This window comes from Danio rerio, chromosome 16 (genome assembly GCF_052040795.2).
Source record: "Danio rerio strain M-AB ecotype USA chromosome 16, GRCz13ab, whole genome shotgun sequence".
Classification (NCBI taxonomy): domain Eukaryota; kingdom Metazoa; phylum Chordata; class Actinopteri; order Cypriniformes; family Danionidae; genus Danio; species Danio rerio.
In genome coordinates, this window is record NC_141036.1 from 12598110 (window position 1) to 12625465 (window position 27356).

General features: G+C 36.4%; 1 protein-coding gene across 5 annotated transcripts in view; it reads right to left on the minus strand.

Moving 5' to 3' along the window:
- Positions 1-13429: 13429 nt before the first annotated feature.
- Positions 13430-27356, minus strand: part of ephb6 (eph receptor B6) — a 158348-nt gene continuing 144421 nt past the window's right edge. For 3 of the 5 annotated variants that reach the window (XM_087286753.1, XM_087286752.1, XM_087286754.1), the window contains 3 exons: positions 22208-22392; positions 21967-22122; positions 13430-17473 (listed from right to left, as the gene is read on the minus strand). In XM_087286753.1, coding sequence (XP_087142879.1) covers positions 17368-17473; positions 21967-22122; positions 22208-22392 — 447 coding nt within the window. In that variant the 3' untranslated portion in view covers positions 13430-17367. The remainder of the gene's footprint in view (positions 17474-21966; positions 22123-22207; positions 22393-27356) is intronic. The other 2 variants (XR_015511128.1, XR_015511129.1) reach the window with 1 other exon arrangement.

Sequence of the window (27356 nt, forward strand, 5' to 3'; positions counted from 1 at the left end):
AAACTAAAGCATTACATTTTATAAATCTGTTATTCAAGATCACTGTCTTTGATAAATCCTTGCCCAACATCTTTACCACTTCCTGCGTAGGTTACCTGAAACAAAAAACATTTCAGTCAACACTTTTATAAATAAGATAAGTCAGATAAGCATTTAGCAGACCTGTCGCAAAGCAGCTGACAGATACCAGGATGTTCCAGATGATCCAAAACAACTTTTGCCGTGTAACATTCCACCATTATGGAGACTGTCTCTGTTTTGAGGTGCAGGATCCTCGATGGCTGTCCGATAAATGAGCAGTTGTTCTCCTCCAGTGAACACAAATACTGTATATTGCAGTGCTAATTTAAGACTCTTAAACGATAGCCTTTATTGTTTATGTGCAGTGACAGGCTGGTCAGACAGATACCACCACACCAGGTCAAAGCTTAAACCGTTGAAGTTGTTTTCATGACTTTTAACATGACTTAGTTTTTTGAGAATGAAAATTTGCACAAAGATATCATTTCAAGGCAAATGTTTATATGTGGTTAACTGCAAAAAAATCAAGCTGTTTGAAAAACGACACACAAAGTAAAGGTTAACGTAAAATAGCTAACTTTTTAATACCCATTGTGTGAATGACCGTTCAATGACCGTTCTGATAAACATTTGATTTGTTAATTTATCGGAATTCCTGTCAGCGGTACCAATGATTCATCTATGGCATTCGGGGATGAACTATAAGTTTGTAGTCTTCCTAGTTTTCAAGTTGTCATTATAAGCTGTACAAAGAGGACGTAAATGCTATTTACTAGTCTTGAAATACACGACCAACATAGCAAAACTTCTCTGGCCCAGATCTGGCCCACACAACCAGCTTTTGCTTGGCCCACATGCAGCAGTGAATTACGCGATACATGATTGGACCAAGTCTGGCTTCCATACAAGGGCCAAAAATGGACCACATCTGGGTCAAGTCTCAGCCAAGTTAATAACCCATAACTGGGCCAGATATGTTGGTGTGTCATGACTGCAATGAATTTAATAAACCCATGAAGCATTAGCTGCACTGTGGGCATGCTTTTTCTCAACGAAAATGTTTTCTTTACTTAAAATTAATTAATTTAAATGTATTTTAAAAGTGGGTCAAGACAGGCCAAACTTACGTGGCCCACATATACATTTTTAACATCTGGTAAAATTACTACATTTGATATCTGGCCCAAGTCTAGTATTCTGCCTTAAAGAAGGTGCCACCTCAGCCAAACCCAGTCTATATTTGGCCCACATGCTGTATGCCAGTGCCAGATGAACAGCTGCTGTGCCAGCTTTATGCCAAATCTGGGTTAGAATTCTTTGCTACCTGGGAAGTATCAATGACAGTCACATGGTCAGATTTAACATGAAAAAAACAACAATACAATCTCATGGAAGGTTGTAAATTTTTTAATTGTTGGCTAGTTCGTATGAATTCGTACGGATCTCATTTATACAATTTATTAGGATTTGCTCATCCTCCAATGATGATTGGGTTTAGAGATGGGGTTCTTTTTTAAATCGTACATTTTCATATGATGCTTGTATGACTTTGTACAAATTAGCCACTAAACTGACAAAATGTAAAAAAGTTACTCAGATAGAATACGAATGTGGGCCACTTTAGGCAGTTATGCGGCACTGGTGGTATTCCTTCGGCCTAGACAAAATTAATGTAAGCCTGAAGTGGCCCACCTGTACAATTGCAAAGTGGGGCCAGAGATTCAACTTCATATATGGGCCATTTAAGGCAAAGATTTGGCACTTATGGCAAAATGTAATCTGAATGTGAGCCTAAAAAGGCCCATGTGGAATATGATAAATTTGGCCCAAATGATGGAGGACAAATGTGGGCCACAGTTGGCAAAAATGTGGCATAGTCATTTAAGGGTAATCTGGTTCTAAACCAAAAGTGGCTCACATGTGTAAGTGCAAATGTGGCCCTGTTATCTTAAAACATATGTGGGCCACTTTTGGCAAATATTCAGCATAGTAAGCTCTGGCAATTGCGACTGTGAGCCTCATGTGGCCCAGTAAAAATATGGCAAATGTGGCCCAGTTATTTTAAAACATATGTGGGCCACTTTTGGCAAATATTCAGCATAGTAAGCTCTGGCAATTGCGACTGTGAGCCTCATGTGGCCCAGTAAAAATATGGCAAATGTGGCCCAGTTATTTTAAAACATATGTGGGCCACTTTTGGCAAATATTCAGCACAGTAAACTCTGGCTAATGCAGCCGTTAGCCTATCGTGGCCCAGAGTAGATATGGTAAATGTGGCTCAGTTATCCTAAAACAAATGTGGGCCACTTTTGGCAAATATTTGGCAGTTAGCTCTGGCTAACGTGGCTGTGAGCTTAAAACGGCCCAGAGAAGATATGGCAAATGTGGCCCAGTTATCTTAAAACATATGTGGGCCATTTAGACTAAAGTCACCATCATGGAGAAAAGGATTTGCTTTAGTTGGGCTCATAGCCCTGAACATTGTATTATTAATGTTCTTTTGGGCTGCTGTAACTTTTAAGAACTTAGCTTGAAAAGTTTAATCATTACAGCAAACAAGCCAAGTAAAAAAAAACAATAAAATTAAGTGAAGCACAACCTCACACAACCAGAATAAAAGCAAATTGTGGCGTAAAAAAGGATCAGTTCTGGTTCATTTGGTTGAATTCTGGCTAATATGTGGACAGGAGCGGACTGCCCCAGAGCCATCATTCCATGCGGTATGTGGTCCAGATGTAAGTGTCTGGTGTGGGCCGGATCTGGGCCAGAATAAAAGCAAACTGTGGCCCAGAATAGGGTCAGTTCTGGTTCATTTGGTTAAATTCTGGCTGATATGTGATATTGCGATGGCCTAATTAAGGCCTAGATCTGGCAAACAGGAGCGGACTGCCCAAGTGCCATCATTCCATGCGGTATGTCGGCTTGATTTGAGCCACATAAATTTTGCTAGCTGGGTAGGTTTCCTCTTGAGATCAGACTTAAAAATAAAACATCAAATGGAACTATTTTGTATTTTTAGGCTTTATCTAAAACATACAGTGGGAATGCTAAGTAAAACAGGACTAAATGTGTTGATCAAATTTGGCATTAGACTTGATGCCGACAAACAAAAACACAGAAAAAAGAAAGTGAACCATTTGGTCATGTTCACACATTTATAAGACCAAACTTGGTCTAAACAAACAGGCCTTACTGTTGGAGATTTTACAAATGACATTAGCAAACATCTAAAACAACAAGCCTTGCAATGGGCTTTTGTTAGCATCTTTAGCAGTTGATAACTTATGAAGAACTTATTAGTAAATGAGTCAAAACAATGGCAGGAATTCCTACAGCATAAACACAAATGGATCTGCTGCAAGTAGACAAATTTCCGATGGTTATATTGAAGTAATGGGCAACATGAAAATGACAAGGGAAAAAAAAAACAGGCATGCTTGTGCACCAAAGTTCAGATAGCAGCGTTTACACTGATTTAACTTAAATGGTTTTGTATCTTTAGATTCTCTATAAATGATAATCTGTATGCTTAGCAAACTAGAACCAAATGTGTTATTTTCCTTTTCAATCCAATTAAAAACACACTTTAAAACACACTTGCACCAACGTTTTGGAAATATCTTTAGACGCTGCATGCAGTTTGTTTCAGATGCTCGCATTACTGAGACAATTTGAGATTAACTGGACTGACTGTGTAATATAGGGCCATTTAAGGCATAATACATAGTGGTCAAACACCAGAGGCCTTCAAAAACAAGGCCTAATTGTATGTTTACATCAAAAGAAGAAATAAGTGATTTGGTTAACCAAGAGGACAGTGCTGTAGCTTAAACCTAATATGTATTTTCATATCAACTTAGTACATTTACATTTGCAAATAATTTAACATCTCAATGCTATTCAGTATTGTAAAGCTGGAGTTTCAGGTAAATTTGGATGGCATAAAAGAAAATCTTTGATGGTCAGAACAGGTACATGAGTCATAACGGTTGGTCAGAAAGGCACTATGGGATACTATCTATAGAGTGTTAGCTGGACCGCATGTTGTGAAGTAATGGATGTTTTTGTTTCTTCAGGGTGACTCAGTCTTGAGTTGTTTTGCATTAAAAAGCACACATTTGCTGGATGTTATTTTAGAGCTTCAAACAATCGTGTAATATTCGAGGCATGTGTTTTATGTTTGGGTGTTTCTCATTGTGTTGTAAGATGAGTAAGTTATTGATATGATCTACCAGACTGCAAACAACTTTTTTTATTTTTTTTATTTTGCTAAATTTAATGGACGGTTTAGTTCGGTTCAGCAAGGTCAAAGTGTGGCATGCGTTTTGCAAATATATTGCTTTTTACTAATCTATGTTGCATTCCATGACTTTTCCAAGACTTTTAGGTAAATAATGGCACATCCATGGTAAACAATGGTAAATGGTAAATTAGTATTAATAATAAACATTAAAATTTATTACAGTAAACGCATTTGCATTGCATTATCGTAAAATACTTATTACAATATCTAAAATACATTCAAAAAGCTATATATATATATATATATATATATATATATATATATATATATATATATATATATATATATATATATATATATATATATATATGACAGTTGAAGTAAGAATTCTTCTTTTTTAAGTATTTTCTAAATTGTTTAACAGAGCAAGGAAATTTTCACAGTATGTCTGATAATATTTTTTCTTCTGGAGAAATGCTTATTTGTTTTATTTCGGCTAGAATAAAAGCAGTTTTTAATTTTTTAAACATCATTTTAGGGTCAATATTATTAGCCCCTTTAAGCTATATTTTATCTTGATAATCTACAGAACAAACCATCTTTATACAATAACTTGCCTAACCCTAACCTGCCTAGTTATCCTAATTAACCTAGTTAAGCCTTTAAATGTCACTTTAAGCTGTATAGAAGTGTCTTGAAAAATATCTAGTATAATATTATTTACAGCCATCATGGCAAAGATAATATAAATCAATTATTAGAGATGAGATATTAAAACTATTATGTTTAGAAATGTGTTGAAAACATCCGTTAAACAGAAATTGGGAAAAAAAAGAAACAATAATAATTATTGAGGGGGGCTAATAATTATGACTTCAACTGTATACACACACACACACACACATACACATACATATATATATATATATATATATATATATATATATATATATATATATATATATATATATATATATACATATATATACATATATTGCAAAATACTTTACAATATCTAAAATACATCTAAAAAGCTATATATATATATATATATATATATACATTTTAATGTAATTTAGATATTGTAGTATTTTACGATATATATATATATATATATATATATATATATATATATATATATATATATATATATATATTTAATGGGGTATATGCAAAAGGACTTCATTTTCAGCAAGCCAGCTTAAGCTCTCCCAGTGAGGCATCATGCCATTACAAAATCGCCACGTTTACGATATGGTTTCTATAGCAAAAATCGAAGATCTTTATTATCTGATTGATATTTTTTGCAGCGTCATTGATGTGATCCTGTGAAGAGATGATGGCAAACACAGAGGACCTCAAGGACATCACAAACAAAGAGATGATGCCATCCATTGAAGACTTTTAGAGGTTTCCATAATCCTGGACCAGGCTGTATCCTGAGGAGATGTTGTAGTGGTCATGGAGGAGTTGAGAGCATCAGACTGATTCCTGAAAGACACCAGTGAAAGCCGATTCTGACCCGCTGGTGACCTACACATGCCTGCAGCTTCTCTAAGACGTCCAGCATTTTCCAGCCTCCGGCGCCTAGGCTGCAGCTCTGCACAAGAAGTTTGGCCAGAGGGCAAATGGTTGTGCTCAACTGAACCTGGTTTCTCTCAAGGTTTTTCCTTCACTTTTATCAATTGATGAAGTTTGTTCCTCACCACTGTCGCCACTGGCTTGCTTGGTTTGGGACTTGTGGAGCTGCACATCGATGAATTTGCTCTTTAGTGTTTGGACTTCCAGCAGTGAAAATTAAACCACACTGAACTAAACTAAACTGATCTTAAACTCTGAGAACTGAACGGACACAACTGTGATTGGCAGTTTTTGGCCATTAGGATGACTGGTTTAACTTTACAATAACACTAATTAAGATTTTAGAACAATATTGGGAGTAGATTGAGGAGATAGAAAAAGGAAGAGAGGGTAATGAGAGAAAGCCTTTAAATATTTAGCATAGCCCTAGCCGAAGGATCCATATCACTCTTTTTCACTACCATCCATAAGAATCGCTTCCCAGGCTTCTTCTTCTTCAGCAAATACAAAATGCAGTAGGAAATGATTGACACAGTCTACTGTGAGAGTCAGACTCTTCATGCTGGACAGTTTGCTAAACACTCATTCAGTGATTCATTTACAAAAGGATGGCTTGGTCGGGTGTGGAATTTCCTAGCTTGAAATCATCTCCCAGTCCATCCTCTGAATAGGAGTGAAGGAGAGGTGCAGCTGAAACTGCGAGGTGCCTTTTTACACCACACAGAGAACATTACATGAAGGATCCCACAATAGTCTAATCAATAATAATCAATTAAAATATATTCAAGTGTACAGATGTTTGTTCAACAAATTTCAGCGAGTTATAAAAAATATTAAATGTGTTCATTTGTTTTTCTAAAGCTATATGGACTGGAAAATGCAATGTCAAGATCCATTTCCATGACCGTACGAACTATGAAGACAATATTTTGTGTACCATGAAGTGTACCATGTAGGTGCTCAGTGACAGAAGTAAGTGGGTGTGCACATTTTATTGCAACATATGGGTATTCATGTAACATATGGGTAGTTCACACATAATATGCACACAGGCTTTCTATCAGTAACCCATCAAGATTCATATGAAAGGTTATATTTTAATTCCTGCCACCATTCATCATTTATTCATTTACTTATTATTGTAATTATTATTATTACTATCATTATTATTATTATTTTAATTTAATTTATAGCTTCACTGCTATACATTTTTGTGAAAAAAAAACAATACAGTAAACATTTTTTTTAAAATTAAAAATCAACTTTAAGGGCCCTATCATACACCCAGCACAATAAGGCGCAAGACGTGTTTGGAAAGATTTGTTGCTATTTTCAGACCAGCTCAAACCAAATTTTCATGTTTTGCGCCACATTGTTTAAATAGCAAATGTATTTGTGCCATTTTGTGGATTCATGAGTGTGCTGGTCTAGAAAGGAGGTGTGTTAAGGCGCAATGTTGGCACGTTGCTATTTTGATAAACGAAAATAGGCTGGAGCACTGACCATCTAAAAGTCTAAATCCAGCTCAGAGAGTGTTAGTTATGTGCCAATGTGGGTTAAAATGTTTACACATTGCTTAATACTCACAGGATGTACAGCAATACACAAATATCCATGAATCAAAAAATTCATGAATTAAAATGTTACAAAAATTTATATTTTCAACATGAATATAAAAACAACTGCCTCCATGCCTTCTTCAGGGGGCTTTTTTCAGTGTAATCATGACAATTTGCTTTTGTATAATGCTATCAGTAGCAGTATTATTTATTATATGCATATTTATATTTGTAAAAAAACAAAAACAAGCTTAGGTTTGTCCATTTGTCAGGTTTTGGAGACGTATGCATCACCATATGGGGCATAAAAATAGGCCGTGTGTTTGGATAAACCTGTGTGTTTGACCACACTTCGTTATTATTGCTCATTTATTAATTTGCTGGAAATTGCGTACAACACTGTGTTCTTATTCACGAAAGTAAAGGAGTAAAGAGTAAAAGTAAAGAGAAAGTAAAGAGGCCAAATTGAAGAGGTTTGTTTTTTATCTTCGCTCTACAGATGATCTGTTTAACTGTTTTCTCGCTAGTTAAGCGTTCAGTTTTTCCACTTACAAATTCCGACATGTAAATAGCAAATGAGCCATGGCGTGACACAACTGACTCTTAAAGGGAATGGGAGATGAGACTCTGATTGGTTTAATTCACGTTATGCTCAAAACACAGTAGGGATGCAGCGATATGGATTTTTTGGCCGATACCGATAATTCTTCAGACTTGGAGGCCGTTAGCCGATATGTATAGGCCGATAATTATAAATATTTCAAAATGTTTTATTTTTATACAGCAAACTTCATAAAAAAAAATTAACTGCTCTTATGAACTGAATAGGTCTATACTCAAAGCAAAAAAGCTATAATTTCAAAACTGCAAGGTGATTATATAGACCTATATTCACGATTTCACATAAATCAGCATGCAAAAAAAAAAATCCTTTTCTTCATAGCAAATTACCGTGCAACTGACTGTTGCATAAAAATAATAGGTTAAATTACAAAACGGGATTTATTCAACAAGCAAGTTAAATTTATTTTAAATAAAAGCGAAAGAGCTAAGCACTGAAACCAGCTCAAATGTTCTTGAATAATACGTGTTTACAGTGATGTCATGTCTGAAAAAGCCTTTTTTTAGAGGTGTTTTGACAGTTCAGAGCCACCGTACAAGCGAAAAGCTAGATACAGAATGTATTACTTTAGAAAATGCAGCATAAATTCATCCTATTTGGTGTTTTAGGCCATACTCACACTAGGTACAGTTGCCTCGAACCGGGCCAAAGCACGCTTGTCCCCCCTCCTGTCTCCCCCGACTGCCCGCGCTCACACCATATCGGGCCTCGGCACGCTTACGTCATCGCTGCTGCTCTGTTCAGTGAAGCGCTCTCTATGGCAAGCCTTTTTAGCATTTAAATCTTTGTTCTGACTCCATAAATATATTTAGAGATATCTCTAATTATATTTTGACTAGTCATAATTATAATTCTACTAGTCAGAATAACAATTAGAGATATCTGCATTTACAATTGTACTAGTACGAAATCAGATTGGAGATATCTGCAAATATATTATGACTAGTCATATTCCTCCATTTACTTCCATTGAAAAAATATTTGCAGATATCTCTAAATGAGTTTTGATTAGTCACAATTTTAATTAGAGATATCTCCAAATGAATTTTGACTAGTAACAATTGTAATTAGAGATATCTCTAACTGAGTTTTTTCTAGTCATAATACATTTGGAGATGTCTTTAATTCGTCATATTTAGAGATATTTACAAATATATTTGAAGATATCTCTAATTAATTTACTAATAGTCGAATTACAGTTGTAGATATCTTGAATTGGATTTTTGACGAGTCAAAACTCAGATATCTGCAAATATTTTTCAATGGAAGTCAATGGAGGAATATGACTAGTCATAATATATTTGCAGATATCTCCAATCTGATTTCGTACTAGTACAATTGTAATTGCAGATATCTCTAATTGTGATTCTGACTAGTCGAATTATAATTATAACTAGTCAAAATATAATTATATCTCAAAATATATTTATGGATAGTCAGAACAAGGTTTAAATGCTAAAACGGCTTGCCATACGCTCTCACCCAGTAGCACAGTGGAGATTTCTCTAGTTGTATCGTTTCAGTCGTTTGTTATGCAGTGACATGCAGTCAAATATTTCGCCAAACAGTTCTTAGGGATACGGTGGCACGCAGTCAGATATTTCGCCGAACAGATCCGCCACTTTTGGCGCTCATAAACAGTCAAAGCTCTCGTGCTGCTGGAATGAGGAGGTCCACTGAAGGCGCGCAGCTGTCATGCTGTGAGGGGTTTGCGTCTTTAATAAACTACGGCAGTTTGCGATCACTGAACAGTAAGAATGATAAATAAATCCATATGAAACAGCCCCTTAAAAGTCACGTCTCGCTTTCGGGCTTTGGCGCGTTTCGCACTCACAGACAAGCGTACCGCGCCAAAGCCCAAGTGATCCGCGCTCAGGCACACCTCTTCCAACCGGGCCAGGGCCGGCCAAGTGAACCGTGCTTGAGCCCGATTCAGCGCACTCACACTTCTCAAACGATTCGGGAAACGGGCCTGGGCACGGTACGGATGGCATAGTGTGAGTAGGCCCTTAGATTCTTCTGAACACATGTAGCTGCAGTGCTTGTCAATCAGACAACGCTTCTGAGTTCGTTCTTGCTGTCAATCGAGGGGAAAATAATCAATGAAAAGTTTATGATAAACCGCTGAGAGTTTCACTCAACTGCAGGTGCAGATTTGCCCTCGGAGTCACATTACGATTCAACACCTGATCATTGAGCTCAGATGACTTTATGACAAATGCAGAGCATAATATAAAGACAGAATGTGCGGCGAGTTGAGAGCCCATATGCTGGATTCAGTGACCGGCGCACCTAGGCTCTCCCTCGTTAATCTGTGAAGGCTGTCAGATCAATGTGTGTGTCCGCGCGCGGTGAAAGCTCTCACGCGTGCTCGTTATAATCAGTATGAATATTCCGATCAAATTGAATACAATCAACAACACATGGCAAGCAACGCGTTGATAATGACAAATAATCATATTAGATTACAAACAGCTCAACAAGTTGAGAGGGAGAGACAGAAAAAAGGAGCGTTTTTTTTTTTTTTGCAATGAGACGTTTTCAGTGATGTTCCCTCTTTGATGACTGATTTTGTTGTACCACACGGAGAGTGATAAATGATTGGGCCAAATTACATGTGTCCTCATTCGTTCACCGGCTGCAACTAAAAGAGAAGGGAGTTCACCCCGAAACTAATATTATTCGGCCCTGGAGTGATAAATGAATCTCCCCTGCTATCTCTAACACAACAAAGAGACAGAGCAGGAAAGGTTTACACATGTAATATTTTTTCCTGAGGCGATTTAAAGCAAAATACACAATGACACTCAATCAAACATATCTCCAATGATAAGGAACATAGTTACTTACTGAGTTATTCTTCTACCACTGCTATGCTGATGATACCCAGCTATACCTCTCTTTTCATCCTGATGATCCCTCGGTTCCAGCTCACATCTCAGCCTGCCTGTTGGATATTTCACACTGGATGAAAGATCATCATCTTCAGCTGAACCTCGCAAAAACGGAAATGCTTGTAGTTACTGCCAACTCGACTTTACATCATAACTTTTCAATCCAGATGGATGGGGCAACCATTACTGCATCCAAAATGGTGAAAAGCCTTTGAGTAACGATTGATGACCAACTAAACTTCTTTGACCACATTTCTAGAACTGCTCGATCGTGCAGATTCGCACTCTATAACATCAGAAAGATCCGACCCTTCTTATCTGAACATGCAGCTCAACTCCTTGTTCAAGCTCTTGTTCTCTCCAAACTGGATCACTGCAACTCTCTACTAGCTGGGCTTCCAGCTAACTCTATCAAGCCTCTTCAACTGCTCCAGAATGCAGCAGCACGAGTGGTCTTCAATGAACCTAAACCAGCACATGTCACTCCGCTGCTAGTCCGTTTGCACTGGCTGCCAGTTGCTGCTCGCATCAAATTCAAAGCTCTGATGTTTGCCAACAAAGTGACTTCTGGCCTTGCTACTTCTTATCTGCTCTCACTTCTGCAGATCTATGTGCCCTCCAGAAACTTGCGTTCTGTGAATGAACGTCGCCTCGTGGTTCCATCCCAAAGAGGGAAGAAATCACTTTCGCGAACGCTCACGCTCAATCTGCCCAGTTGGTGGAATGAACTCCCTGACTGCATCAGAACAGCAGAGTCACTCGCTACTTTCAAGAAACGACTAAAAACTCAACTATTTAGTCTCCACTTCACTTCCCAATCTGCAATTGCCTCTCTGAATATCACACTAACTGTACCCAAAAAAAAAAAAAAAAAAAATACTAATACTACTAATACTTGCCTTCTTAGACTTTACAGACCTGAAACTTGCCTATAGCACTTATTCTTTGTTGCTCTTAGTTGTGTAAATTGCTTCCTTGTCCTCATTTGTAAGTTGCTTTGGATAAAAGCTTCTGCTAAATGACTAAATGTAAATGTAAATGTAAAGGACAGCAATACCTCATGAAGAAAGGACGGACTTTGAAGGAATAAACAGTGTGAGGAGAGATCCATTATTGTGCGCTGGACAAATTCCACCCCAGGTGTGCGGCTGGCAGGTCTGTACAATTACGTAATTTATCGGCTTAAAGATATCGGCCTAATTTAGACATCAGAATGATAACGATAATCTTAAAAATAGCATTTATCAGCCGATAAAGATATGGCCGACGATATATCGTGCATCCCTTAAACACACCCATAACTCATTAAAAGAATAAGCACAACCCTGTTAGACCATGCGCCGTGGTGCAAATAGTATTTTTCCATCCTTAAAATAGCAAAAGTGGATTCGGAGATGCTCTTATTTTTTGCGCCATGCGCTTTAGAATTCACACCTAGATCATTAAAATAGAGCCCTAAATGTAAAAAAAAAACGAAACTTTTTTTTGACAATGTAAAAAAGGTACTGTCACTTTTGGTCAACCACTTTAGAAACCTAATGCGTTATTCACCCTTTAAGTATATTATACTGTCCATGTGCAAAAATATTTTCTAAAATCAATTCAATTTAAAACATTTTAATGTCCGTTTTGTTTTCCAGTAAAAAACAATGAAGGATGCAGATATACCGAGAGACTAGATTAGGTATTTGTAAGTATTTTATGTAAGTATTTTGTACAATGTATTTTGTACCCAATCACCTCCCACACACACACATATGATTTATGATGAGTTCTGGCATTATGTATTTTATAGTGTACAAAACACTTATTACATGGCCCTACCCCACCTCACCCCTAAACCCAACCCTTACAGGAAACCTTTGGCAAATTCTGAATGTCGAAAGTCTGATTTTAAAGAGTATTGAATTACAAGGACACAAGGCATGCCCTCTGAAACCCTCTTACTAGTGCACAACTAGGTCATGCCCATATCATTAAACAATTTGTGTCCCTGTAATCCATGTAAACAAGCACATACACAAACACAAAACTTGAAGAAAGCTGGAAACCAACTATTCACGTTCGTGTTTGTTTTTCCTACTATAGAAGTAAATGGTTACAGGTTTTCAGATTTCTTCAGAATATTTTCTTTTGTGTTTATCAGACCAAAAATAAGCTATTTTAGCCTGACAAAAGGTTTGATTTTTGGCCAAACCTTTCATTTATAGCCTCAGTACATATGCATCCTTCAATACGAAATAATTAGCAAATATAACAAGCAGGAATGACTTCCAACTATATCAGCTTTCTCTGAAAATACTTCGGCTGTGTGTGAATTTTGTATTCATAACCCCTATCAGATCATACTGAGAATCTCATTCACTACCCGGTAAAGCTGACGCTCGCTGATCTCCGTCTGATATGCGCCATTTTGCTGACTTTGTGCTGTTTATGGTAAACAAGAACCACATCTCAGCAACTTGATGAGTACATGGAATGGACGATAACATAAATTCAGTAGTCATCGTTAAACAAAATCATATATATTTTACAAATCTGGACAGCAGTGGAACAGTGGTGAACGACTGTACAGTCAAACTGATTCAACAACAAAACCTTTCAATCAAACACTCCCTTTTTACAGAGGAATTCACTCACACACTTCGATTCACTTCAGCAGCACTAAAACAAACCGTTTCACTCGTACTGTAAATCTGTCACACACGCGCACACACACAATATTTACAGAAGGAGCACATCTCTCTTTCTTTCACTTCAGTCGGTGATTGTATAGTCACAGTTACTGCAACAGCTACTTCACGATGCTCATATATTACAGTGCGATCAATGCTACATCATAGGAGGGCTGTGGAAAACACTGGGACGGGTGAAGGGAAACGGGCTCGCAGCCGCACCCATGTGCTTTCGTGTGTGTAATATATGGTCACAGGTGAGATGATGAACGTCACAGGTCAGAGGAGAACTACCATGGTGGTAGTGTGCGATTGATACTCGCAAACACAAGAACTTTGCTGTCAGTTTCTCCGAAGAACGCTGCGTTGCATGATTTTGTTTTACATCTTTACATGTATCATAGAGTGCCAATGTATTTTTTCATATTAGATACTTTATTTTTGTCTTGCTTTCCAGTAAAAATATCACCTATAAAACAACAACAACAACAACAAATTACTCCGATATTAAAACATCATAATATTTTTATTGTTATTTTTAAGAATTTTAAAGATCACTGCTGCGCCGTTAAATTGATCGGACTGACCGAATTATTAGTTTTACAGACTCGTAATGTTAAGCAATAATTCTGTTCTGATTACAACATCATCAAAGCTTGTCCCAACAGTCCTGAAGGTGGCGCTACAGCAATCAAATGTCAAATTTGCGCAACACAGGCTCATTGGAAATACGTGTTTCAGCCTTAATTTGAACAAAAACCTCAAGTAAACTGTAGTTTCTAGGTAAAATTAACACTACGGTGAAAGAAAAAACACAGACAACTTTTGTTCCTTTTCACACTAAAGATAGCTATAAGGACATATTATCGATGAATAAAATATAATTTTCATGCATTTCTTTATACAACACCAACGAAATAACGAGAGAAAAAAAGAAGACAAAGTTAATGTGAAATGAAGGTGAAAATGACAAAAGCACACTTTTCTCTTACGTTTGCTTTTGAAAACACTATTGGTTGGGTTTAAGGAAGGATTTAGGATATTCACTCTCTTGGTGATCTGTACAACAAACCATGCCTTCTTGTAGACATGTAGAAGAAGGATTTGTATCTCAAATATACAACAAAACATAAAGAAACATATTACAGATTTGTAAAAATGTAAACAGCTCCCTCTAGTGGATTTTTAATCTGAAACGTGTAACAAAACGTACCATGTGCAATGTATTTTAGGTCTTGCAAAAACTGTAGGTTGAGGCATGTATTTCCAATGATCCTGGTTCTAATATACTTTAGCAAACTAGTTCAAAGTTTTTTTTACTTGTTTGGAACTAAACCAGTGCAGTAAGACTTATGTAAATAAATAAAAATAAACTATTTTCTGAAAGTCAAAAAAAAATATAGCTCTTCAACAAAATGACATATTTTCACTAGACTTGGAACTATATAAACTTGGAAATAGATGGGCTCAATGTGAGCAGATCAAATGGAGAGTTTGGTCACTTGGTGGCGCTTTAACAGACCAAATAAAAAAAGCGTGAAAAATCAACATAGGCTCATTCTGAAAACATAGCCCTATATACATATCTGGAGATGTTTAATTATGTAGCCAGAAGTATGTATGGCTGCATTTCATCTTTAAAACGAATGCTAGAAGGTAGTATGACACGTTCCTTTTCAGCTTACCAGCTGATTGCTTACCTCCGAGTGGGCAGCAGTTACCAGTCCACTATCTTGCCATGTACGTCAGCGGACTTTAGACGCAGAGAGGAGTTAACCACAACAATCGGGTTCGAGTCCAGCAAAGAACAGTTCCCGAAGTAGGGTAAGATAAAAACAGAAGCCAAAAAATAAAATAAACAAGTAAATAACAGGGGGAGAATAGTAGAATCTGAAAATGCAGTAAAAATCAGGTGAGGGCTTTTACGTTTCAGGATTGCTTCTTAAAACTCTTAGTTGGGTTTAGGGAATTGGGTGGACGGGTCCAGACATGTGCACAGATAGGGCTCAACCTGTGCAGTGCACATGCCCTTTTTTTTGGGTAAATGAAGTGAAAAATGAAGTGAATGAAGTGAAAAATGAACTAAAGGGCCCCTTGGTCTTCAGTTCGCGACTGTTAATCATACCTGCCAAGACTCCCATTTTTACTGGGAGTCTCCCATATTTTAGACTCATCTTCCGCCGGCCTCCCGTTTTGTTTTTTCTCCTGGAAAACTCCCTTAATTTCAACCATACCACCCTCCTGGTCCTCAGCATTTTGGTACGGTATGTGAAACCCCTGGGTCGCCAACAATGGTATAGGATACGATTGCAGCGGCCGCCCAAATCATACATCATAGTAGTTACTAACACCACAGTACACAGTACCTAGTTCTCAACAGTCAACAGTGTTATTCTGACACCTCACTCCCAAACCAAACCCTCAGGTATCCCATATTTTCATGGATTAATGTTGGCAGGTATGCCATCAACCAGTCCACCCCCCACCCCATGTTTTTCAGTTCAGGATCTCTCCACCCCACCCCCCACTTTCCTTTTTTATCAGCACATGCCCCTTGGAAAGTCTCTGGGTGGGTCAATCTGTGATTTTTGAAAACACTATTAGTTGGGTTTAGGGAAGGAGGAGAGTGAATCAGTCATTCAGTCAATCAGACAGTCAGTCAACAGCGGCCTCTGGTGGGTTTACGAGAGAACAGCAGGTGTAAATGGCACTCGCGAGGAAAATTTGAGATCTCAAAAAGCATATGCATCGGCCTCTGGTGTATTCGCAACAACACAAACTGCAAAAAAAAAAAAAAAAAAAAAAAAAATTTACCTCCTGGGATGTATTTGAAAATCTCCAGAAATGTATATAGCAATACGTTTTCATAATGAGCCTGGGTTGTGAAAACTACATAAATGTTAGTCCAATTTACTTGAAATTAGACACTGTCTAGGAGAGCAGTGGCAAATTTTAAAAAACATGGCTATCCCTGGCCAATGAAACTTGCCACATATAATTCTTAAAAACGCTACAGTTTGAAAAGAGCAATAACGTTATGGTAATTGGGCCATATGTTGCGATTTTATAGCAAGCTAATTAAAGGGGATTGAAAATGATCTGTTTTGGCAATAATCAGTGATTTAGGTGGTTATAGCTTTGCTAAATAATAAATAATGTATTTTTCCATATATTTGAACTTCTTTCCAAAATAAACAAAATAATCTTACTGAAGCACTACTTTTGAAAGGAATATTTTAAAAAAATGAATAACACTATTAACACTTGATACATTGTTTAGATATTTTTCCTGGAAAACATGGCAAAATACCGATTAGAAACATTATTTTGGAGCAGTGTTCTCATGGGGTTTTCAGTTTATCAACTAATTTGAGTACAACTTGGATGTTCAAAAATCAAACATCTAGTGCCCTCGACCACGAGTGCCAGCAAAGACATAACAGTCAATCTCTGTCTATTTAAAGTCTCTGATTGTCCTTGCAACTGATTGTGAAGGAGCTTTCTTGTGTGTTCTTAAGGCGCAAGTTCATACTGAATGGCATCAAGTAATGAACTGAGAATCAAGAAAGTGAGAGGTAGTGCGACACTGAACGAGGGACTAAAAGTTAAAGAAGAATAAGGAAGACAAACGGTTGAGGGTGGGGGCGGATGGGCCAGTAAAGTCAGAACGAAACTCTTCCTCTTTTTTTTTCACTCAAGGCTCCGCTTGTCGTCCTCGTCTCTATTCCAGTGTTCTTGTGGGATGTCCCAGCATGCACCGCTGTGAGAAACATCAAACCTCCACATGTCCCTGAGTGAGGTGTGTCCTGAGCTGTTTAGCTGCGTTTACGATCTTGCGCTGATGACCGAGCAGATTCACTCCCAGAGCCTGAACGTCCCTAAGAGAAAAACAAAAACAGCAGATTCACAACACTCACATGCTGCTGCATTAATCTGCTAGTTTTGCTTTAATGTTTTGATTCAGTACTATTTAAAATTATTGAAGCTGTGTATAGAGTTGAAGTCAGAATTATTAGCACCCCTGCTTGTCCCCCCCCCCCCTAATTTCTGTTTAACAGAGAAGTTTTTTCAACACATTTCTAAACATAATAGTTTTAATAACTCATTAACTAATAACTGATTAGTTTTATTTTTACCATAATGACAGCAAATAACACTTTACTAGATATTTTAAGACACTTCTATACAGCTTAAAGTGACTTTTAAAGGCTTAACTAGGTTAATTAGGTTAACTAGGCAGGTTAGGGTAATTAGGCAAGTTATTAAATAACAATGATTTGTTCTGTAGACAATTGAAAAACAATTAGCTTAAAGGGGCTAAAATGGCTTTTAAAAAATTAAAAACTGCTTTTTTTCTAGCCAAAATAAAACCAATAAGCCTTTCTCCAGAAGAAAAAAATATTATCAGACATACTGTGAACATTTTCTTGCTCTGTTAAACTTAATTTGGGAAATATAAAAAAAGAGGGGGGGGAATCAAAGGGGGGCTTAAAATTCTGACTTCAACTGTATATCAAGTTAAGTATCAAGATAAATTAATTGATATGAAAATACCGAAATTGCTGTTACACTATTACCTATTTTTAAATAGTTTGAAATGTATTTTGTTATAAGACTTTCTATTAATAAACATCCTAAATATCTTTTTTAAAAATCCACATATTAAAAGCTAATACATTTACATCAAGACAATTTTTGGCAACACTATAATATCTAACACATGAACTAACAAACAACAGTAATAGTAATTATAGTAACAGTATAGTAACTAAAAATATTTTAAAGTATAGAAAGTACAGTAATTATTCATATAGATATAATAATCAATTTGTTAATCACAGTAATAACAAAAAACATGTTCACTGTTACATATTGTTAGCTCAGGTTCATTAAATAATATTAAAATAAATATTACTAGATACTATAATGTTAACAGTTGAAACCTGGTAGCTTGTGGTCTGACTAGTTTTTTTCTTCACTTGTTTATCAAAACAATGATGTCAGTGATGAAATAGGAGACGTGATGTGAGAAGGAAAACAAAGAAAATGTCAAAGGATGTGTGCAAATAGGACTTAATTGTGTCAAAGTGTGGAGCCTAAAATGCTTGTAGCAAAATTAGCCTTTTAGATTTGCCAGTTTAATAAAAAAAAATGTTACACATCTGAACTCTTCTAAGCGCAATGCTGAAAATAACACCGAGGTGGGAAATTGAATTTGTTTCAGAAAGAAAACTAAGAAGAAGAAAAATAAAATTCCCTCATTATATGTGTATGCTGGATTGTAAGTGGACAAGCCATTGGCCATGTTGGAATTGTCAAAGATTCATGACATTGCAAAGTTTTATTGTAAAACCACCTATTTAAATTCCCAAAGAAATTGGATTACCTTTTGCGAATATTGTAAGTGTAAGCTTTTGTTGTTTTATTAAAAAAAAACTCAATGATAAATATTTGTAACCTATGGCATTATTATATGATTTCTGCTAATGCCTTTGCCTTCCTGCATGTTGGTGCAATAGTATTAGTAATTACTATGGTTGCAGACACACAGTTAAACCTGTTCTCATGTGTATATATTAATGTAAACTAATGTAAAACTGTGTTTGGTAGTGATGCTGCTTTAGAAGCACTGCTTCATGAGACTTCAAAACCTTTCTGAATCTTTCCGAACCAGTGGTCCAGAGCGCATTTTCAGATTGGTAAGGCCATTTCAGTAAACGGGGGCTTCAGTTTATAGTTTAGATTCTCTGCCTGAACCCAGACTTGACCCGACACAACGGGTCAGGCCGATATTTCCTGCCACAACTGTATCTTCGGGAGAGGTCATGATCAAGCATTTGTGTTTTTTTGTTTTCCTTTTTAGTCATTAATAAGCCTAATTGGGTGGAGAGCTATGCCATATTTAGAAATATTATACAAATATTTTAGCAAAGTTGTTCTAAGCAACATGTGTAGATCTACAAATGTGCAAAATTTAAACGAAATGTCATGCGCAGCAACGATCTAGCTCCTGCGACAGCGTCTCCTCCACTGGCACACATAACACCGGGCCTGCTGTGCTGTATCGTGTATAGTTAAAGTTCAACATGGAGCTTGAAAACATACAGAAAATAATTAAAATGGGAGAATTAACTTTGAGCAAGTTTAGAGGAAAGTCGGAGGTATGGAACCATTTTCAACAAGTCGATGGCAGAGACAACATACAGTTGAAGTCAGAATTTCTTAGCGCCCATTTTGAATTTTCTTTTCTTTTTCAAATAATTCCCAAATGATGTTTAACAGAGCGAGGAAGTTTTTATAGTATGTCTAAAAATATTTTTTTCTTCTGGAGAAAGTTTTATTTGTTTTATTTCGGCTGGAATAAAAGCAGTTTTTAAAATTTTAAACACGTTTTTAAGGTTAAAACTATTAGCCCCTTTAAGTTACTTTTTTTCGATAGTCTACAAAACCATTGTACATCATTGTACAATAACTTGCCTAATTACCCTAACCTGCCTAGTTACCCTAATTAACCTAGTTAAGCCTTTAAATGTCACTTTAAGCTGTATAGAAGTGTCTTAAAAAATATTTTGTGAAACATTATTTACTGTCATCATGGCAATAAATGAGTTATTAGAGAGGATTTATTAAAACTATTGTTTAGAAATGTGTTGAAAAAAAAACTTCTCTCCGTTAAACAGAAATTGGGGAAAAAAATAAACAGGGGGGTTAATAATTTTGACTTCAACTGTATGTGTCAGCTTTGTGAAATGCATGAAGTGCCACACATTTCATTCATGTTGTCCCAACACAAGTTAATCTAACACTTTTAACAAATTTAAGTAGATTGAACATAAAAAATTAAGCAATCCGAATGAAATCTCAAGTGTGTTGTTTAAGCTTATTTTACATAAGTAGCTTGAATGAGCAAAGAAAATATATATTTTTTAAGTGTATAATAGCAATAAAATGCAATAGTATATGGTTGCAGCCTTTATGATGCAAGCAGAGATTGCATCTCTCAGCAATGCAATGCAAGACACAATGCACTCAATGGAGCTAGTGACGAAACTGTGACGGGTAGGGTTAGGGGTGGGGTTAGGTGAGCCCATTAAAAAGCACTGCATGCAGCTCAGATTAAATCTGCACCCTCTCTAAAAACAGGGATTTCCATGATGAACAAACACATGAAGCAGGCTCGCCACAGCAATAAGGATCAGAACTGAGAACGTCTATTATAATGGCATATTAAAAATAGTCTGGTTTAAATCTGGCTCGGGCTCACAATTACAGTTAATGTGTCGGACTGGGTCGGCATTGTACACAGGGTGCAAGGGCTTGGGTAGGGTCAGGTTTATTTTTTAGGGCCCGGTCTAAGCTCTACTTTAGTTACACACTCAAAAAATTACTTTTGCAGTTTGTTCAAACTGCTTATTTAAATTTAGCCGAAGCAACACAATTTACTTAATAGTTTTATGTTCAATTTAATTTTATATTCAATTTTATATTCAATATTCAAAATATTTCAATTTAATGCGCTAACTTAATTCTTTCATGTTATCCCAAAAGAATTTGATTGTGTGGAACCCAGCATCTTTTTCAGTGCATCATTACTTTTTAAAATGTTTTGAAAGTTCAATGGCTTTCCACTGGGGGGCGATCTTTGTAATTTTATAAAATCCACATTGATCCTGCTTCCCATGAATCACTGAACAGGTTTCATAGTTTTTACCTTATCTCAGATCAGTTTAACGAGTTTGTAGACTTTTAAATCAGTCATTTGTAAAATTTAAAAAGAAAATGTTAGGAAATATTCTCTTGCTGTCCAATTTAGCAAAGCTCACAATAGAAGGCTGAAAATTTGATTATTTATTCATTAATTTTATTTTGGCCTAGTCTCTATTTCAGGTGTTACCACAGTGGATTGAACTACCAACTATTCCATGTTTTACGCAGTGGATGCCCTTCCAGCTGCAACCCATTACTGGGGAACACCCTTACACTCGTACGTTCACACCCGAACTTATACACTAAGGCCGATTTACTTAATTCAATTCATCAACCTTCTTGCTGTGAGGCGATAGTGCTAACCACTGAACCACCACGCTGCCTTTGAAAATCAATTATGCAGACATTTGATATTTATAGAAATATGAAAATGAGTGTATAGATGATAATAGACATCTGGATAAGCTAAGTGCATTAAATAGGCTATAGTTTTAATTTATTCAGTTGCAGTATGTTATAAAAAGTCCATTTTGTAGCATTTGTGCCGAGTATGAGGTGTTTAGAATGCTTCGAAACAGTAAACCAAATTGTGAATCATTTGGTTCAGTTGATTCAAAGGTTTATAAAAGCTTTCTTTCTTCCATCACTGGTGTTTTGGACTTACTGCATTGTGAGCATGCTGACGCTCTCCAGACTGTGGTACTGCGCTCTCTCAAACGCGTCCTTATAGCGGTCCATCTTCAAAACTGTCAGCCAATCACCGACTGTGTTTACTGATGACAGGTCAGTAGGGGTGGGGCTTAAGAGTGGCTGTGTGGGACTAAGAAAAATGGCAATATTTTAAAAGCTGAAACTAAGTGACGTCTGTTAATAAGATGATAGAAAACTTGTTTTGAGTATCTCACCGGCTGTGTTCGGCCTTTAGCGAAGCCGGGTGTCGAATGAGACGGTCGAGAGATGACAGGAGAGAGTCAAAGCCCGGCCGGTCCTGTCTGTCGGCCTGCCAGCACTGCAGCATGAGAGAGTGAAGAGCTGGAGGACATCCGTTCGGGGCAGGCAGACGATACTGATCCACCACTGCCTTCATCACCTACACAAACACAGATGACACACTTATACAAATGACCAGCTTTCCTTCACTGACCACCATTCATTTTGATCAGGTTTGTAGCAAACAACCAAACTTAGTGTACACCTTATTGATGGCTTAAAGGTATAGTTTATGTTAAAAATGAAAATTTACAAGACATTTGATTACCATCGAGCAGTTCCAAAACTTTGGAAGTTTCTTTTTTTCTTGTGAACACAAAAGAAGATATTTTGAAGAATGTTAGAAACTGGTAACCATTGATATCAATAGCAGGAAAAAACAACTATTATGAAAGTCAGTGGTTACTGGTTTCAATGATTAATAAAATACTTTTTGTGTTCAACAGAAGAAACTCAAGCAGCTTTATGATAAGTGAAGAAAGTAATGATAACATAATTTTAGGCTTTAGTGAACTATCATTTTAATGTATTTACTGTGTTCAAACTGGGCTCATTCGCATACTTTTATATAGTGTGCATCATCAATGAGATGTTTACTGAATATAATCTTTTAATGTCCCTGCAGTGACACGTTTTCTGGATGTTTTACCATACAGATGTTCATGGCAGTCACATGACTCAAAACTATGGGAAATCAAAACACTTTTGTAATTGTGTGAGAAAGAAATACAAAAAAAAAAAAGGAATAAACGAGTGATTAGGAGGAAAGGGGAACTTAAAAACAGAAGGAACTAAGCTTGAAGATTTAAAAAAAAATACTTATTTAAGTAAGATTTTATAAAAAGCTGTTCAGAAACTGCTGATCTACTGGATTTTCACACACAACCATCTCTAAGTTTACTTAAAATGCTCTGAAAAACAGAAAACATCCAGAGTGCTACATGTTGAGGTCAGAGCAGAATGACCAGACTTCTAAAAAGACAACTGCAACTCAAATAAACACTTGTTACAATAAAGGACAAGAAGAGCATCTCTGAACACAAAAGACATTAAGGCCCAATCCCAATTCTATTTTTGTAGCCCTTCCCCTTGGCCCTTACAACCAAGGGTTAAAGGGAAGGGCTTAAAAATGTACCCCTAAAAATTGGGACACCACTACAGTACCTGCACACGTCATCATACGTCCTCGCAATTTCTTGCTTCATATGAGATCAGACAATCGCGACTGCTGGAGTGATTAACAGTTGTGTTATTTTTTGGTATTTATCTTCAGGAAATCACTGAAGGCATATATTATATTATCGTAATGATCTAATGTGGCAATAAGATCGTAATACTGTGCATTTAACACAGTGGTTATACTCATCAATGTAAACACAAAAACAGCAGTAACATTACAGCAGACACTGTAAAAACCCCATTGACAGCCACTAGAATTTTCAGACAGGGTATTCCAGTGCCATCGAGTGTCAGAATGTTGTGGGACTGCTGTACAGGAGTTATGATTTGGTATTATAGACTGCGAAATTTAGTGGTTTTTATTTTAGCGTTTTTTTTTTAAAAAGCATGACGGTAAAACACAAACAAGGTTATGAATATATTAAAACGTGTTTGTTTGTTGTAAAAATTCGTAATAATGACAAAAAATACTAATTTGTGGATCTCCTTACTTCCGGGTGCAGCTGTTGCTGGGGCATTCTGGGAAATTTTTCTTACCCCTTGGTTTCAAGTGTGGTCCTGAAAAGTCTTCGTTTGAATGGGTGTATACCCCTTGCCCTTAGCCCTACGGCTTCAAGCTAAAGAGAATTGGGACACCACTACCCCTTCACGGGCACGTGCAAAACGAGGGGTAGGGGTAAGGGTTAAGGGGTAGAGTTGGGATTGGGCCTAAACCTTAAAGCAGATAAGCTACTGCAGCAACAGAAGAGCACACCAGTGACACTAAAGCCAGTAAAACTGTGACAGTGTGTGCAATTGCATTTTACAGTGTCTTTTTTTAAAAAGAACTGTAGTTTAAAAATTGAAACACCAGCAATGCCAACATACAGTTTTTCGAGAATGTAGCAAGAAACAGCTAAAGTAGCTGTTCAAAAGCAAAACTTCCCACAGTTTTTCTTCTTCTGTTGTGTCTTGCATGTACTGTTTGACATTTTGTGTTGTTGGTCAGTTTGTTACAACTGTTTTAAACATTTACAGATTGCAATGAATTACTTTAATATTTAAAGTTGCAAAGTGAGAAATATATTAGTCTCAATAATTTGTAGCAATCACTTAATTAAAAAGAATGACAAACACAGATATATTAACTAAAGTTTTCAACGCAATCTCATGGCAATTCGTAACTTTTTGATTTAGTGGCTAATTCGTATGAATTCGTACAATCTAATTCGTACAATTTAGTACAATTTGCTCATCCCCCAATGACGGTTGGGGTTAGGTGCCACGCCTCCTTTTTAAAATCGTACATTTTCGTACGAATGAACTCGTATGAATTATCCACTAAACTGACAAAACGTAAAATACTTACGTTTCCTCGTGAGATCAGGCTGAAAAATTATATAAAGTATAAGTTTATATTTGGACCAGCCTAATCTCATGAGGAAACTTAACTGTTTTACATTTGGTCAATTCATACAAATTTATATGAGTGCCGTCGAATGAAAATGTACGATTTTAAAAAGAGGCGTGGCACCCAATTATAGGAATAAAAATGATCATATGCATTTGTTTATAAGGCAAAACATGTCTTTTTCTTTGATTAGATCAGGGCCTGGTGTGTGGACTTTGGGGGTTTTACAAAGTGGTCACATGTTGATTAATCAGTTTGAATAGGTGCGTTTGACATGAAGCTCAGCTGCAGCCGGTGATCAACGAGATTAGCCGAGCGCAGGCGGGGGCGGAGTTGAAAACGGAGCCGTCAAGACAGCTGGACACTTCAGGACTCAAAGTTGCTGCAGTCATGATGACCAATCACATGGCGCCATCATATTTTTTTGTTATTTTTATTTATAACAACAAAACATTTACAAATAAAACAGAATACAGTCTCTACAAACTGTAGTTCCTTTTTAAACAATAAGAGAGAATTATGAATAAAATATATAACAAATGCATGAGAGAAATAAGAGGAAATGAGAGGTTAATATAAACATAAAAACGAACAGGTCTATTAAATACAAAGCAATAAGCATAAATACTAGGAGTTAAACATCAACCTTTAGGCTAATACGTCTTGTTTGAATATGCTAAAAAAGGGTTTACATGTATGTACATTTATAGATATAAAAATTTCCAATGTAAAAAGCAAAACAAGGTGTTTTGATTAGGTCTTAATAAATGACATTATTTTGGATAATGAATGCATTTTCAAAAAAGGACTTTAATCCAAAAAGATTGTGTTGAAAAGAACAAAAGGTAAAATAAGTGAGCTATGTAGAAGTTTCCCAGAAAGAGCAGGTAGCCTTTAAACTGCTAGACAGAAAATAAAATATATATTTATATTATAATAATAATTTTATAATTATTTAATAAAATAGTTCATTACTTTCTTTTGTTAAGAGAGCTTTAAGGTGGCAGGATCAATGATGATGATTTTCTTATTTAAAGTCTTCAAGACTTATTTAGGTTATTCACTAAAATATACACTAAAATATATCATTTAAATCATTCATGAATGCAGTAAATAGTCTGTATAAAAAAAGTTAAAAATAAACCTGTGCAAACAAGCTAACCTTTATAACCAGATTATTTAACAAAAGATGATTACTGCAGTAAAATATTTGTAGTCTTTTAATAAGCAAGATGTGTACAGAATAGAGAGGGTGTGAAAAGTGAATTGTTTGTTTTGAAACTTTTGAATCTGAATTTGTCCAATTATAAACCCGAAATACACGTGTTTGTTGTCATGTGGTGAACTCGGCTAATCGTGTAATATCGGTGTCGTCATCAAAGCTCCTGCAGTCGCTCTTCAGAAGCTGCACGGTCTGAGTTTGCCGTCTGATCTCGGAGCACTTTCGCGGTACTTTGATGCCACATGTGACAGTCACGTGGCGTCGGCGCAGCATCAATCCGGACAAGATTTCTAACCAGAATGCACTGCTTTAAGACAGATTTCGATCGATCTGCGCAGCGCCGCATGAAGTCGAACGCACCTATTGTCTCAGCATTTGGGCTTTGGTCACATGGTCAATAAAGATAAAAATAGTTAGTCAAAGATTGCTTTGACTCTTTTCCTGCTTTGCACTTTCCTGCTCTGGCGTCTATCTTCTCTGACTCTACTGCTATCAGGCTTTCTTTGAGGCCTACTTAATCTCTTTGTCTCTCCTTCCTCCTGTCTGTCTTTCTACTTCTGGTAACTTTATTTTACACTTAAGCTGGGTACAACTATTATCATGTTTATTATTATTTAAATTTGTAATCATTTTATACAGTTATTTGTACTTAATTCAGTTGTAACCATAGAAAATTATTGCCAACAAATCACCTCATTATCAAGTATTTGTGGATTACTTTTGATTTAACATCAACACTTAATTGCTCCATATTACAATACAATTTAATCACGTAATAGCAACGCTCTCCCACATTTTTAGCTATTAATGCTGCCCTTATTTCAGTTTTTGGTATAAGTTTGCCGAAGGATGGTTTGACTTGTACAGTTTTTTTGACCATCATACTGATAACTTTTCAGCAGAACTACAGTTTGAACCACTGTAGTTAAAACCTATCCAATGCCCCAAAACAGACAATTAATTGCATAACAACAATTATTTCTTAGAGACAATTAATCGCAACAGCCCTAATAATGTCAGAATGCAGGCAAAATTGGAGGAATGTTTTCACATTGTTGAACATTGTTGAGTATGCTACAAGAGCATAGATTCACTCTCAACATTGGTGGGGACAAACATCCCTAGAGCGCATTGCGCAAATTGTTTTTAATCCATTTAAAAGATGAATTAAGTACTTAATAATATAAAATAAACACTTAATATTACAATTAATGAATCATGTTATATGCTAAGACAGTCAGTTTACATGATTTTACTGCAATCTGGCTTTGAG